The 15,620-nt window shown below is 45.8% G+C and overlaps 1 protein-coding gene across 3 annotated transcripts in view; it reads left to right on the top strand.

Moving 5' to 3' along the window:
- Nucleotides 1-15,620, top strand: part of LOC137656568 (uncharacterized) — a 73,710-nt gene that overhangs the window by 23,860 nt on the left and 34,230 nt on the right. For 2 of the 3 annotated variants that reach the window (XM_068390743.1, XM_068390746.1), the window contains exons 2-3: nt 4,647-4,772; nt 8,167-8,327. In XM_068390743.1, the coding sequence (XP_068246844.1) occupies nt 8,176-8,327 (152 nt within the window). In that variant the 5' untranslated portion in view covers nt 4,647-4,772; nt 8,167-8,175. The remainder of the gene's footprint in view (nt 1-4,646; nt 4,773-8,166; nt 8,328-15,620) is intronic. The other variant, XM_068390752.1, reaches the window with a different exon arrangement.

Genomic DNA, 15,620 nt, shown 5'->3' with positions numbered 1-15,620 from the left:
TGGGATGCTGCGGCTTCTACCTTCACGGTGGGGAAACTAGACCCGGACTGTGCCTCTACTCTTTTCTCTGAGAAGCTTCCCAGATTAATAGAGAGTCTTCTCAAAACTGAGTTCGAGACCCGTACTAGACTTGCTAGGTCCCTCCAATCCATCACCTCCATGGAGTTCCTAGCATCTCTTTACCCAGAGGAACGCTGTTCAGAGTCGCCACAAAGAACCAGCTGCTATCCTACCAAATAGATCTCCATGACTTCTGGTCAGCTCGGGTTAGTTGCAGGAAGTTCGTTCTGTCGGAGGCCACCATCAGGCATGAGCCGAACAGACTGATAGCGTCCTCCTGCTGGGGTAAGACCCTCTTCCCTCAGACCGAGGTGGATAAGGTTCTTCAGGACGCAGCGAGGGCAAACCAGAATTTGCAGGTAAGGTGGGGTCTCTCAGCCAAAAAGAGGTTCGAACCCCAGAGACACACGTTCTTCAAGAAGAAGCAGAGGTTTAGTCCTTACAAGGCGGCCCGGGGTACCTCGTCCCCACAGCCTTCCGCGGCCTCGACTTCTCGACAACAGGCGCCTCCTCAGCAGGTAGTCTACCTCGCTGCTCCCCCTGGTACACAGCCCAACCCCTCTTGGATGCCCTCACCTGCATACAACCCTGCCTACGACCCTGCCTACGAGTCCTCCGGTTCCTTTCGTGGATACCAAAGAGGGAGTTTCAGAGGTAGAGGACAGTTCCGCCAACGCGGCGGGTCTAGAGCAAGGGGTTCCCGTGGAGGGAGGGGCCCTAAGTTCACTCCCTCCCAATGATGTGATGCCGGTAGGAGGGAGACTTTATCACTTCCGGGACCATTGGACCTTCAGTCCATGGGCTCACAGCATAATATCAAGGGGCTTGGGTTGGAAATGGTCACAGGGATCCCCTCCTCCACCGGTGACCTTCTTCCAGAGACCCACTCCCATCCTGGAAGAGTACACGGCGGAGTTACTCAAGAAGAGAGCAATCAAGCGGGTTCGATCCCTGAAATTCCAAGGCCGCCTGTTTACAGTCCCGAAGAAAGACTCGTTGGCGTTGAGGGTAGTTCTGGACTTGTCGAAGCTCAACTCTTACATCCTTTGCGACAAGTTCCGTATGCTGACTATCTCTCAGGTACGGACCTTACTTCCCCGTGGGGCCGTCACCACCTCTATCGATCTTACCGACGCCTATTATCATGTCCCAGTAGCTCGAAACTTCTCTCCTTACCTAGGCTTTCGTCTCGGCAAGAGAGCCTTCGCATTCAAAGTCATGCCCTTCGGTCTCAGCATTGCCCCCAGGGTATTCACGAAACTGGGGGAGACAGTGCTCGAGCAACTCAGACACCAAGGGATACAAATCGTCGCCTATCTGGATGATTGGCTCATTTGGGCCCAGTCGCACCAGGAATGCAACAGAGCTACGTCGAAGGTACTCCATTTTCTCGCTAAACTGGGCTTCCAAGTCAACCTCCGGAAGTCCCGCCTACAACCATCAAGCCTCTTCGAATGGTTAGGCATCCGTTGGGACCTCTCAAAGCACAAGCTCTCCCTTCCTCCCAAGAAGGTGAGGGAGATAGCTTCCAAGGTCAGGAACTTTCTCAAACACAAACAGGTGTCCAGAAGAGCTTTAGAACGAATCCTCGGCCTACTCCAGTTTGCCTCACTGACCGATCTCCTATTAAAAGCCAAACTCAAAGACATCAATCGAGTTTGGAGAAAGAGGGCGACAATACCTTTAAGAGACAAGACCTCGAAGATCCCCTCTGTCTTGAAAATGAGACTACAACCATGGTCCGATCGGAGGAACCTCTCCAAGTCGGTTCCTCTACAGTTCCCCTCTCCACAAGTGACAATTCATACCGACGCGTCTCTGAGTGGTTGGGGGTGTTACTCCCAACATCAGATGTTTCAGGGCTCTTGGTCACCCGCCATGAGACAGTTCCATATCAATGTTCTCGAAGCCATGGCGGTGTTCTTGACCCTGAAGAGAATCTCCCCTCCGAGGTCGACCCACATCAGAGTAGTCTCAGACAGCACGGCCGTAGTCCACTGCCTCAACAGGGGGGGGTCCAAATCACCCAACCTGAATCAGATCCTGGTCACTATCTTCACCTTGGCAGCCGACAAAGACTGGTTCCTGTCAGCAACTCACCTAGCAGGAGTCCAGAATGTGATAGCAGACTCATTATCCAGGACGAGCCCACTGGAATCGGAGTGGTCCCTGGACATGCACTCCTTCCGGTGGATACTCAGGCTGGTTCCAGGTCTCCAGGTAGATTTATTCGCGACCCGACTCAATCACAAACTCCCATGTTATGTGACACCGAACCTGGACCCTCAGGCTTATGCCATGGACGCATTAACCCTGGATTGGAACCATTGGCAGAAGATCTTCTTATTCCCTCCAGTGAATCTTCTACTGAAAGTTTTGCACAAACTCCGCTCCTTCAACGGGGCAGTAGCTTTAGTGGCACCTCACTGGCCAAAGAGCAGTTGGTTTCCTCTCCTCCTCGAGTTGAAACTCCGCCCCTTCCGGATCCCATTCCCCAAACTGACCCAGGTGGTCCAAACTCGGACTGTGTCAGATTCCTCAAGGATAGCCAAAACCCTAACTTTGTGGATTTCATGAAGTTTGCGGCGCGTAGGGACGCAAACATCGACCCAGATAATGTCCTCTTTATAGAATCAGACAAAAGGGACTCAACGATTCGCGAATATGATTCGGCGGTTAAGAAACTAGCGGATTTCTTAAGGACTTCAGACCATTCGGTTATGACTCCTAATTTAGCCATCTCCTTCTTTAGGTCCATATTTGACAAAGGCCTAGCAGCTAGCACTATAACCACCATTAAGTCAGCTCTGAGGAAAGTCTTCCTGGTTGGGTTTAACATTAACCTGGCGGAGTCTTATTTCTCATCTATTCCAAAAGCATGTGCTAGGCTTCGACCTTCGGTTCGTCCTCAAAAGGTCTCTTGGTCTCTAAATGATGTCCTCAAACTGGCCTCCGACACGGACAACGAATCCTGCTCTTATATCACTCTTCTTAGGAAGACTTTATTTCTAACAGCTTTGGCCTCGGGTTCCAGAATCTCAGAACTAGCAGCTCTCTCACGAAACTCAGAGAACATGGATTTCCTCCCTTCAGGTGAGGTACTTCTTTCCTAGCTAAGAACGAGGACCCCCAAAATAGGTGGTCCCCTTGGAAGATTATTCCTCTTCTCCAAGATACTTCTCTATGTCCGGTCACCACTCTCAGGGCCTTTTTAGCCAGGACTGCTACCCGATCGTCTGGCCCCTTGTTTATCAGAGAACAAGGAGGTACCATTTCCATACGTGGCATTAGGCAACAGATCCTATACTTCATTAAACAAGCCAATCCGGGATCATTTCCCCATGCTCATGATATCCGATCGATAGCTACCTCCATCAACTATTTCCAGAATATGGACTTTGATAACCTTAAGAAGTACACGGGTTGGAAATCTCCTATGGTCTTCAAACGCCACTATCTAAAGAACTTACAGGCTCTTAAATACCCAACGGTTGCAGCTGGGAGCCTTATCTCTCCTCATTGATCTTTTGTTCTTCCTTTCATCCATCTCTTCTCTTCTCCCTCCTACCCGCCACTCGCACCACGACGCCGCTTCCTTGGTGGTTCGTTAGCCCTAAGTTTATTACATATTAGGTTAATATGATTGTAACTATTATTGTTTTCCGTTGTTATAAGGTTGGGATATTCTTAGCCATGTCAGTTTTGTTGCATGTTTTCCTCTGATACTCAGAGGTTTCCCTGTTATCATGTTTGTTTAACCTTACTCTCACTATGCCCTGTGGCTAGTTTATGTTTTATGCCTACTTACCTTAATTATATATGATTTTCTTTACATGGTGTTGTTTCTCTCCCCTTATTAAATTAGTAGTTATTGTTGGGCTTGGAAGGCATTCTCTGGTACATTTTCACCGGGCGCCACAGGTCGACCCAGAAAAGGGATTTTGACGAAGGAAAAATCTATTTCTGGGGAGAGACCTGTGGCGCCCGGTGAAACCCTTCCCCTTTATTTTACACGATCCCACCCTTTCCTTTCCAAGCCATCATGGCCAATACAGAAGGATGTTGTTCAGATGGCGCTCGCGTCGTGGCGTGGGTGGTGTGGCGCTGGGGGTTTGGCTAGGGCCTTTGTATCGGCCCATCCCTTTGACGAAGGAATTAACTAAATGGAAGACAACCTGTGAATAGTGGATTTCACGCGCCTTTGCTTTATACACGACACCCAAAAGGTGCTCGCGCGAGGGTTGTAACCTCAGCATTCCATGCTTTTATCTTTCTCTGGTATAATTGGAAGGTTTTATCAGAAAAGATATACAAGAAGGACTTTTCACCGGGCGCCACAGGTCTCTCCCCAGAAATAGATTTTTCCTTCGTCAAAATCCCTTTTTCGATAAATAAATAAACCCATAAAACTTCATTGCAAGATTTTGTTGTTTATCAAAAAAGATTTTCTGCTGAATGACCAGTTAATTGTCATTGTAGGAGAAGCTTTTAGTTCCAAATCCAATTGGATAAGTCTTAATCTGATTTTAATGCATGTAATTGAGTGTGTACAATCTATATACTGTATTGATTTGTTTCTCTTCTAGGTAATGAATGGCACCTGTTTTCTTGAAATCATTGATATGAATATTTTATCACAAGAAGATATCCAAAAGGAACAGTATCCCTAAATATCCCAGAGACATATTTAGAAATTCAACAGGGCAAAGGCAGTGAGTAGAATTGTAGCTGTGTCTAGGTAACTGATAGATTAATGATTAGCTTGTCTTTCAAGATATTTCAGGAGAGCAATACTTCATTCATACAGTTGATAAATCAGAGCCATACATAACATAATTTTGTTTTGAATTGGGCAACTAGATACGTACCAAGGAAAGAGTTCTGCATTTGTGGAGGAGAAGGGAATTCCTTCAAGTTGGCTTAAGAACTTCGTGTTTTGTATCCCATAATGAATTTAAATTGTGAATTTTCCCTCTTTAGTCATTCCTAAAGTGTGTCAGCCCTTATTCTTATACCCCTGAATTGTTTCAGCCCCTACTCTTATACCTGTCTCTTTGGTGATGCTTTGTGATTACCCAGAAATTATCTTTCTTTCTCTTCTTGTTGGAGTGTTGTGAATTATATGCACAAATGGACTGTTCCGATTTTAATGCTTGAAAGTATCTTGTGAGTGGCTAAAGCAAGGTATAGTACCCTTGAGACCAAACATATACAGTGTATATGTAATCAAGGTAAAGCCCCCCCCCCCCCCACACTATAGGACCAGGGAGGAGACCAGGCACTAACTTGTTGAAGACTTGGCAGTTAGAAATGATATTGTAATGGCTATTTGTATATTCTGTCAAACCCACATATAATGTTTTATGGAATACCCTGCCCTTCCTGCCAATCATCAAATTCACAAATAGCAAATCTGTGAATGGTAAGGTCTGATTGTATCTCTACTACTTTACATTTAAATTACATAATTCATAAATGAAGAATTTCAGCTACTATAAGCTCTTGTGAATGTGAATGCCTATTTTCTCTGGTTGACTTTTGTTTGGAACACATCTATAACTCATTGCAAGACTTCAGGTTCCTGAGTTATTTATGTTCCTAAGTGTTCTCCTGAATCCTGCAGGCAAATACATATACCAATCTTGATATATTCAACATCTGGACTTACAAATCTTATGGTACTGACTAATCAGTCATTTGGGAGGAGTTCTCTTCTTAGTCCTGGAGATCTCTCGTCTGTATTAGGGAGACGATTGTAAGACTAGCTTCTTCTTTCTGTTAATTGAAGATCTGCCATCCAAGGCCTATGGAAGAGCAAAGAATACCTTTTGGATTACAAGGGAAGCTAGTCCCATTGCTTTGACTGCTGCTGATTTTCGTCCATGTTTGGTGTTAGGGCCTGAATGAAAACAGGCTAGACTGCAGGGCATCTTTTTAAAACGAAACAAAACTTCCCCAGGCCCTGGAGAGGAGTAGTTCAGAGACACCTTTGACACATCAGCATCCAGTTCTGGACCAGCCCCGGCGGAAGCAGAGAATCCAGAGACGGAATCAAGTTTTGTCAAGGTGTCGGCTTTCTTTTGAGAGTTCAACAAGATGGTGGTTTTGGAATAATCCTTGAATGAAAGACAGGATGTTTGACTCTCTTCCCTTCTTTATTCCTCCCTCTCTTGAAGGTACAGCAATTATGGTCACATAGTATGATTGTTCCGCAGATGCAGGTGAACTTCATCAATAAGCAACCTTTCTGTTCATCCAAGATCTGTTAAGTAGTATCTCCCCCATCCTCCAAGATCAGGGGAAGTTTGGATAGAATGTATTCAAACCCATTTCTAATAGCTGGAAATTCATTCAGACAACATATTCAATACAATAAATAGATTCTCCCATGACCTAATACCATTTACACTTGGTACAGGCCTAACCTAACTCCTGCAACAGCTCCATGCAATGATTGCTAGGAGGTTGGTAGAAATCATCCATCACCTCTCCTATACAGGACCAGGTGCTCTGACATATCCAGAGAAAGTATAATCAGTCATAATTTGTTTCATAGGGAGTTCCTCCCTCTTACGGTGGAGTCTCCTATTAAGGGGCGATGGTTGGTATCCGTGTAGGAACAGATAACAAATTTTAAAAGTAAGTTATATTTTTCCTAACAAAAATCCCGAGTTCTTCAACTTCAAGGAGAAAGGATTAATGAGGTAGAATCATTTAAGTATTTAGGAACTATGATCTCCAATACAGGGTCTTTAGAATTAGAGTTTAGTGAAAGATTGAATAAAGCAAATCAGACAATGGCTAGGTTAAGTAAAATTTAGAAATCAAAGCGCCTTACATTACATATAAAAATCAGACTATATATCAGCTAAGTGAGATCGGTGTTAATCTATGGACATGAGTTATGGTATGACAATGAAACAATCTCCAATAGATTTAGTAGATTTGAGAACAAAGCCCTCTGAAGGATATTGGGAGTTAAATGGCAGGACAAGATTAGAAATGAAACTATAAGATTACTCGAGTACCATATGTGGATGAGATCATGATGAGGCGTAGATGGAAATGGTTTAGGCATACTCTTTGCACTCCCCAATAGAGATTAGTTCACCAACTGCTCAGCTGGGCTCCACAAGGCACTAGAAGAGTTGGAAAAACCAGGCCTACATGGCTGAGGACTATGAAAGGCGAAGTAGGAGATGATGATTGAATTGGAAGCTCAAGATAGAGGCGACTGGCAAAATCTAACCGAGACCCTTTGCTTCAATAGGCGTGGGATGAGATGATGATGATGATGCTTTGATACTGAGGATTACAGTATTGGTAATGGTAAATGCTTCTATTGCTAAAAAAGATGCCTAGTATGAAGCATATTAGTTTAAATATCACCTGGAAATAAATGTTAATGGATGTTGTGACAGGATAAAACTAGAGGGGCACTCAGTAAAGCGCAAACCTCCACTGCGGCAGCTTATTTTTTTACTTTTTACTCGACCTTGACCATGACCTTTGACCTTAAAATGGGGTGGATTTTCATACACTCATATATGAACAGAGTTTGAAGTCTCTGTGACAACAATGTTCAAACTTATGCTTGATCACGTAAATTGGATATTTTGCTTGACCATGACCTTGACCTTCCAAAATTCTATCATTTCCAGCTTTTTACATAATAGTTAATCCCTGGAAGTTTCATTACTCTACAATTAAAATTTAGGCCAGAAAGCTGTTCACAAACAAACGCTCACACAAATTATAAACACAAACGGGCAAAAACATAACCTCCTTCCAACTTCGTTGGTGGAGGTAATAATTTATTTTTATCATGAATCAAAGTTGGAGGCGTAATATACGTTTAGTAATTTGTTCTCAAAATTTATTGTAGCTTTTTCATAAGATATTGTTATATTTACAGTACTGTATTTATGATGTCAACAAATATCCAAAATAAATTAGAATGTTAAGGCATGGTCAAAGTGGGGAGCAGTGTCCTCTTACCTCAACCTAATGATTTTGTTTCACTTTTCACTGCTTCCTCTAGCCTCTTTTCATTGAATTGTCGGTTTTTTTTTACTCGGTTCTTCTATACTAAATTTTCTTTTTCAGGATTAGAAGATGTTGAATAATTCTACGCTAGTGAGAGAGGCTCACGAGGCCTTCGTCACCGGACACAATGGCTCGGCACCTCACGATATCATACTCGCTGTTTACCCAGCAATTCCTGCTTCCATTACTGCTGCAGTAGCCGGACAGAGATTTCCAGGACTGTAAGTGATAGTTTACCTTTGTAGCAGCAGGTGCTACCATCTGTGCGCCTCTTGTGGTACACTGTAAATAGTACTTAAAAGTCTTAGAAGCTTCATGCTGTTTGATTTTTATCCATTCCCTTTCTTATCCTTGTGTCTCGTATAAACTTGACCTGAGAAACATGGCATCTTGGAGAAGTCAGCTTCAGATTTATACAGAAGAATAAAAAGTTGTTCCAAAACCGAAATACAAACCACGCTATTTACATGGGGTATTACTTTCGGCGTAGCTGAAATGGCGAGCCATTAGATTTTTAACGAGGGTTAACTAGCTAGCTACCCCTCACACACCGGTGAATGGATTCACTTCGCTTTTGGCTCGGGTGATGGGCAGACAATCTTTAAGCGCTGTCGATCTTCTTTCGCACACAAGCGCTGACGATCTTCAAGCGCCAACAACCTCGTACGCGCACGTGCTGACAGCCGCGCGCGCGCACCGACATTTTCACGGGCTCTTCATTCTGTTCCTGCACGTCAATCTTATTCCTGCTCACCCTATGAAGTCTCGCTCGTGCGCCCGCGCGAGAGTGTTTTCAATGGTCTCGCGCGCGACCCCTGGGTTTTTCCCATCACGCGAGCGCCAGCGCGCTCCTTCTACCAAGGTGAGACCTTCTCCCACCGCACCAATGGGAGAAACCCCACCTCGAGCAGGAGAATCGTCCCGTGTTAGGGAGAGAAGAGCCCTCAGACTTCTTTATTGGAGTTACGTATCCCTCCTAGGAGGGAATCGAAGGACTCTAAGAGTTCCCCCAAGTAGAGCCTTTGGGGACAGGAGATTTTGCTGCCCGTTCACCAGGAGGAGAGCAGCATGATTCAGAGCACGCCTTCTGGTAAGTCCTAACTCTGATGAGGCATCTCAACAAGTTCAAGGACTCGGAGACCGCCCCTCGTGAAGGCAAGGATACGGTCCTGGACCAAGTCTATGGCACTCAGAAACCCTTTAAGGCCAGTGCGGCTCTGCCTTGGTCCCAAGGGGTGAAGAGTGCCCGAGATAAGGTTGAGGGCCAGCTTTCCGAGCTCGCCTCCTCCAGCCGTTCCTCTGCTGTTAACAAGCTCCTCCCACCTCCTCGTGTGCAACAGAGGAGGTACTTTGAGATCATGGAGGAGCCTTGTTTAGCTCTCCCACTTCACCTCTCCGTGGAAGAGCTTACCAGGGGAGTCTCTCTTGAGAGACTCTCTAGCCGGCAGGTGACATTCTCGGCAACAGAGATCCTGAGTCAGGAGAAGGTCGCAAAGTGTGCAATACAGGCCACTTCGTGGCTGGATGTCTGGCTAGGGTCTCTGGGCATCCTGCTGCGACCCAAGGATCTGTCCAAGGAGAGCACCAGGAAAGCCCTGAGACCTTCATCCTCTCAGGCACCACGTACCATCGAGCTTCTGGCCCTCCAGGTTTCGAACTGGTGGGCAAACTCGATCTTGAAACGACGTGATGCTGTGGCCAAGAGGTTCCACTCGAGGGTCCCAGCTGTGGAAGCCTGCAGGCTCAGACACTCTTCTATCCTAGGAAAGAGTCTGTTTGAGCCCAAGGATGTGGAACAGGCCGCTGAGAGGTGGAGAAAATCGAACCACGATTCTCTTCTCCAAAGGGCTCTTACATCTAAGCCCTACAAACCTCCAGCACCTCAACAACCTCGCCAATCCAAGACGACGAAACCAGCAGCGGCAGCAAAGACGAAGGTGTCCAAGCAGTAGCCCTTTCCTGTCAAAGACAAGAAGGGCGGAAAGTCCTCCAGGGGAGGCAAGAATCCTAGAGGGAGCGGCTGAGGCCGCAAGCGCTAGGATTGGCAATCCCCCTGCATGTCCACCAGTGGGGGGATGCCTGCAAAGTTGCGCATTCAGGTGGCAGCAACTCGGGTCCGATTCCTGGACGATCTCCGTGATCAGTCAGGAATATCGCGTCCCATTCATAACATCTCTTCCTCCCCTGATAGCGAATCCAGTGTCGTTGAGCTCCTATGCCATGGGATCGGTAAAGGGGCTAGCCCTTCGGGCAGAAGTCGAGACCATGCTCAAGTAGGATGCTCTCCAGGAGGTCGTCGACGGTTCCCCAGACTTCTTCAGTCGACTCTTTCTTGTAAAGAAGGCGTCTGGAGGCTGGAGACCCGTCATCGACCTCTCAGCTCTGAACAAGTTTGTCAAGCAAACTCTGTTCAGCATGGAGACAGCAGACACGGTCAGACTTGCAGTGAGACCGCAAGACTTCATGTGTACACTGGATCTGAAGGACGCGTACTCTCAGATCCCAATCCATCCGTCTTCCAGGAATTACTTAAGATTCAGCCTAGACAACAAGATCTACCAGTTCAAGGTGCTGTGTTTCGGTCTCTCCACAGCACCCCAGGTATACACCAGAGTGTTCACCCTGATATCTTCGTGGGCACACAGGATCGGCATCCGTCCCCTCCGGTATCTGGACGACTGGCTGATCCTGGCAGACTCGGAGTCGACCCTTCTTCGACACCGAGACAAGCTTCTGGGACTTTGCCAAGATCTAGGGATCATGGTAAATCTCGAGAAGTCTTCTCTGCTTCCATCTCAACGACTGGTATATCTAGGCATGATATTGGACACCAATCTCCACAAAGGCTTTCCATCAGACGACAGGATAGCAAGGCTGAGGAGGGTCGCAGATCCTTTCCTCAGACGAGGAGAGCGTCCAGCCCAATCGTGGTTACGTCTCCTAGGGCACCTTTCCTCCTTGGCCCGTCTGGTTCCAAACAGCTGCCTCAGGATGAGATCCCTGCAATGGCGGCTCAAGTCCCGGTGGAATCAAGGCCACGATTCCCCGGACATTCTGGTCCCTATGGGTCCTGCGGAACGGACGGACCTTCAGTGGTGGGTGACGGACGGAAACCTTCGAAGGGAGTGGATCTTCTCGTCCTCCCCCCGGATTTGATGCTGTTTTCGGACGCTTCAAAGAAGGGTGGGGGGCCCACGTTCTGAACCACAGGATCTCAGGCCTATGGTTAGAATCAGAAAAGTGCCTCCACATAAATCTGCTAGAGATGAAGGCCGTATATCTGGCACTTCAACAATTCCAACAGATCCTGGCAGGTCACTCCGTGGTGGTCATGAGCGACAACACCACGGTAGTGGCTTACATCAACAAGCAGGGAGGTACCTTTTCACAACAGCTATCCCATCTTGCTGTAGAGATACTGAGATGGTCCAAAGTCCACTCGATTCCACTGTCGGCTCGCTTCATTCCAGGCAAGAGGAATGTGCTCGCCGACAGTCTGAGCAGAGCATCGCAGATAGTGAGTACCGAGTGGTCTTTGGATCCTCTAGTAGCCAACAAAGTCCTGACTTTGTGGGGTTCCCCGACGGTGGACCTGTTCGCGACAGCCTTGAACTTCAAGCTTCCGCTGTACTGTTCCCCAGTCCCGGCCCCAAGGCACTTCGGCAAGATGCCTTCCAACAATGGTGGGACAACATCGACGTTTACGCCTTCCCACCTTTCTGTCTGATGAGAAGGGTGCTCAACAAGACCAGGCTATCGGTCAACCTGTCAATGACTTTTATAGCTCCGCTATGGCATCATGCAGAGTGGTTCCCGGACCTTCTGCAGCTCCTGAAGGAACTCCCGAGAGAACTTCCTCCACGACACGAGCTACCCAAGCAACCACACTGCAACATCTTCCACAAAGCCGTAGCATCGCTTTGGCTTCACGCCTGGAGACTATCCAGCATCTCCTCACAGAGAGAAGCTTTTCGCAACAAGTTGCGGAAAGGATGTCTCGACACCTGCGAAAGTCATCTACAGGGGTCTACCAGGTGAAGTGGAGAGTCTTCTGTGGTTGGTGTCGTGGAAGGGGTATCTCTCCTCTCGATGCCACTATTCCAGCAATAGTGGAGTTTCTTGTGTATTTGCGGGAAGAAATGCCCATTTCGGTCTCAGCGGTGAAAGGCTATCGCTCAGCCTTAAGCCTGGCCTTGAGGCTCAAAGGAACGGACTTTTCCTCCTCGCTGGAACTTTTTCTACTCATACGAAGCTACGAGCTTACCTGCCCTCAGTCGGAAGTGAGACCTCCTCCATGGAATGTGGTTCGTGTCCTCAGGTCTCTTAAGAGACCTCCGTTCGAACCATTACGCCAGGCTTCTGATCGTCACCTGACTTGGAAGACGATGTTCCTGCTCGCTCTGGCCTCAGCCAAGCGAGTCAGTGAACTTCATGGTCTCTCGTACGACGTCGCCCATTCACGGGGATGGGGGGAGGTAAGGTCCGGGTTCGTCCCTGAGTTTGTTGCCAAGACTCAGAATCCTGGAATTCCGGACCCACGATTCGATTCCTTCAGGATTTCGAGTCTCCCTTCTGTAACAGATGACCCAGACCATCCCCTACTGTGCCCAGTAAGGAGTCTGAGGCTCTATCTTAAGAGAACAGCTGCAGTTCGTCCTCGAGTGCAAGCCCTGTTTGTGAGCACAGGAAGGACGAAGAGGAGGGTCACGAAGAACATCATCTCAGCTTGTATTCGCAGGGTCATCCACCATTCCCTGAATCCGGACCCTCCTCCGTCACGTCGCCCTAGAGCACACGATGTCAGAGGCATCGCTATGTCCCTGACATCCAAGAGAAACTTCTCAGTGATGCAGGTTCTACAGGCTGGGGTCTGGAAGCGTCAAACGGCCCTGTGGTGGCTACACAACAGCTGGTCTAACCTCAGGCTCCTTAATGGACAAGTAGCAGAAGGTTGAGGGCGTTGTTACCCGGTTTTAGTCTGCATGAATGAAAAAGTATGCCTGGCCCTTACTCTTTTCTTCATCCTCCCCTCTCTTGGGGAAAGCAGCATCCTGGGTTCTCTGCATAGCTGACCTCAAACCACTGCAGGTAAACCATGCTTCCTTGTGTTCCTAGTATTAAATAATACTGTCGCGTTCCCCATACCCTGACGAGGTGGTATTGGGAACGTCCTAGCCTAGAATTCCGTCTAAAGGACTTCAGGTCGACTTCCTAGGACGAATCACACTTTATTCCTTTACACACAAGCTTATGTAGGCCGCGCGAGGTGCAGGGACTCCTTATCACGAGTGCTACACACTCGGATTCTGAGTCCCCGGGCAAAGCCAAAGCCAGTAAGGCTGGGACTTACCACCCTACCTTAGGGTTAAGTCACCCCATGTAAATAGCGTGGTTTGTATTTCGGTTACGGAACAAATGACAAATTTGGAGATAATATGTATTTTCCCTAACCATACAAACCTTAGCTATTTACACATACTTGCCCGCCAGCCCTGTCCCCCGTGAAGTCCTACCTCTAAGCGAAGTGAATCAGTTCACTGACGTGTGAGGGGTAGCTAGCTACCCCTCCCCTACCCCCTCGCTAACTAGCAAGGGGGTAGTTAACCCTCGTTAAAAATCTAATGGCTCGCCATTTCAGCTACGCCGAAAGTAATACCCCATGTAAATAGCTAACGTTTGTATGGTTAGGAAAAATACAAATTATCTCCGAATTTGTCATTTTTAAGCTGAATAACAGTAAGTCTTTAATTCATGATCAAGTGACTTGCTGTTCATGGTCCTTGGCGATGTCTATTTGAATGGTTGCAACAAAATCAGGGGATATTTATCATCTCATTTTATTTTGCTCATTATCTTCAATATTTTACTCTTTAGCCCATGTCCAATCCCTGTATTGATTGGCTAATATATACTTGCCAGATTAATTATACCTGATTATTTCCATTATTTTGAATGTATTTTCAGTTTTGGAATGAAAGAAGTAAAGATGTTTGAGAAGTTTAGATGGATATCCATATTGCATGCACAGTATTGCATTTTTTGCTGGCATACTGCAGGTATTTTCAGATATTTTAGATTAGAACTAGTTACATACATGGTTGATGTAGGTTTGAATACTTAGGTAGAGGTGAGGAAGTGGATAAAAATATGGTTTATGTACAGTATCTAGTTAATTGGTTCTAAGAGACCCGAGACTTACTGTACTTGGAACTAGATAATTACATTAATAAGCTTCCTTGTGAAGTACAATACTGTACTGTATAATACTGTACAGCACTTATTCATTATCTTATGATGTAGAAACCATGGTAAGGTAAGGAAAAATGACATTGCAGGGATTTTATTTTTGTATTCTATACTTAAGGATAAGTGACATGAATTATGAACTGATGTACAGTATTTTGAACCAACATAAAGTTGGTCATCACTGTATTGACATTTCATTTTCTTAAATTTTATTTTTTAAATATTTAACTTAGCCGGTGAATATATAGCTGCAACTCTGTTGCTCGACAGACAAACTCTACGGAAAAAAATCGCCAGCGATCGCTACACAGGTTGCGGGTGTGCCCAACAGCGCCATCTGTCGACCAGATACCCAGCTCTTATGTAAACAAAGACTCAGTTTTCTCTCTGTCGACGTGTCGACAAGACGTATTTTACTCGCTGTTGCTAAACTGGAGTTTTTCACATCATATTGGTGAAGTACTATATTCTGGTTTTGAGCTTTCGCAATGCAGGTGTTTTATCTTCATCTTAAATCTTGAACTCGTTTTGGATAGATTTAATTATGGTGACAAAGAGAGTATGGACTTTCTTTCACTTTTAAATGGCCGACCCTTCCCTTAGACGGAAGTGTGTTTAGGCTTTTAGTAATTATCTTATCACGTTATAAATTATTTATAGATTTTCCTCTATATATTTTATATCTCTCCGCCTTTATTAGGCCTCTTCGATTAACTTTCCATTTATTATAAACATATAAAAACAAATTTTAATGTTTTATTTATATGCGACCTTTCCTGAGAGTAGGCGGTCCTAACTTGGAAACCGAAGTTAATCAACGTTGAGCCCTTTATATTGTAAATAGCTTTTAAAGAGCTAAGGATTTAAAACTTTTTAAATGTAATATTTTATGAAAGAATTTCTTTGATAGTCTTCGTACTGTTTTCAAAGATGAACTAACGTTTAGTTTATTTATGCTACGCAGTTGTTGACGTTCAGGACGTTCAACATGCGCTCTATCGTTACGATAGAGAGAGAGTGTATCACGGTTTCATTTTGCAGTAAGAGTAAATCGATTCTGACGTTTTGTTCATTCTTTCTTAGCTTAAATGTTTTAAATTCTATTTTAAAGGAACTTTTTATTTGAAAAACCTTTCAGTTTTTTCCTTTAGTCAAATAACATGTTTTTTTGACGAAATATAATTGGGCTCTTCTCTTAGGTTCGAAATCAAGAGAGAAAGAGAGAGAGAGATAGAGACGGAGGGAGAGAGAGGAGAGAAAACGTTCCG

This window comes from Palaemon carinicauda, chromosome 1, assembly GCF_036898095.1.
Source record: "Palaemon carinicauda isolate YSFRI2023 chromosome 1, ASM3689809v2, whole genome shotgun sequence".
NCBI classification, from domain to species: Eukaryota; Metazoa; Arthropoda; class Malacostraca; order Decapoda; family Palaemonidae; genus Palaemon; species Palaemon carinicauda.
This window is presented reverse-complemented; position numbering and strand designations above follow the sequence as displayed.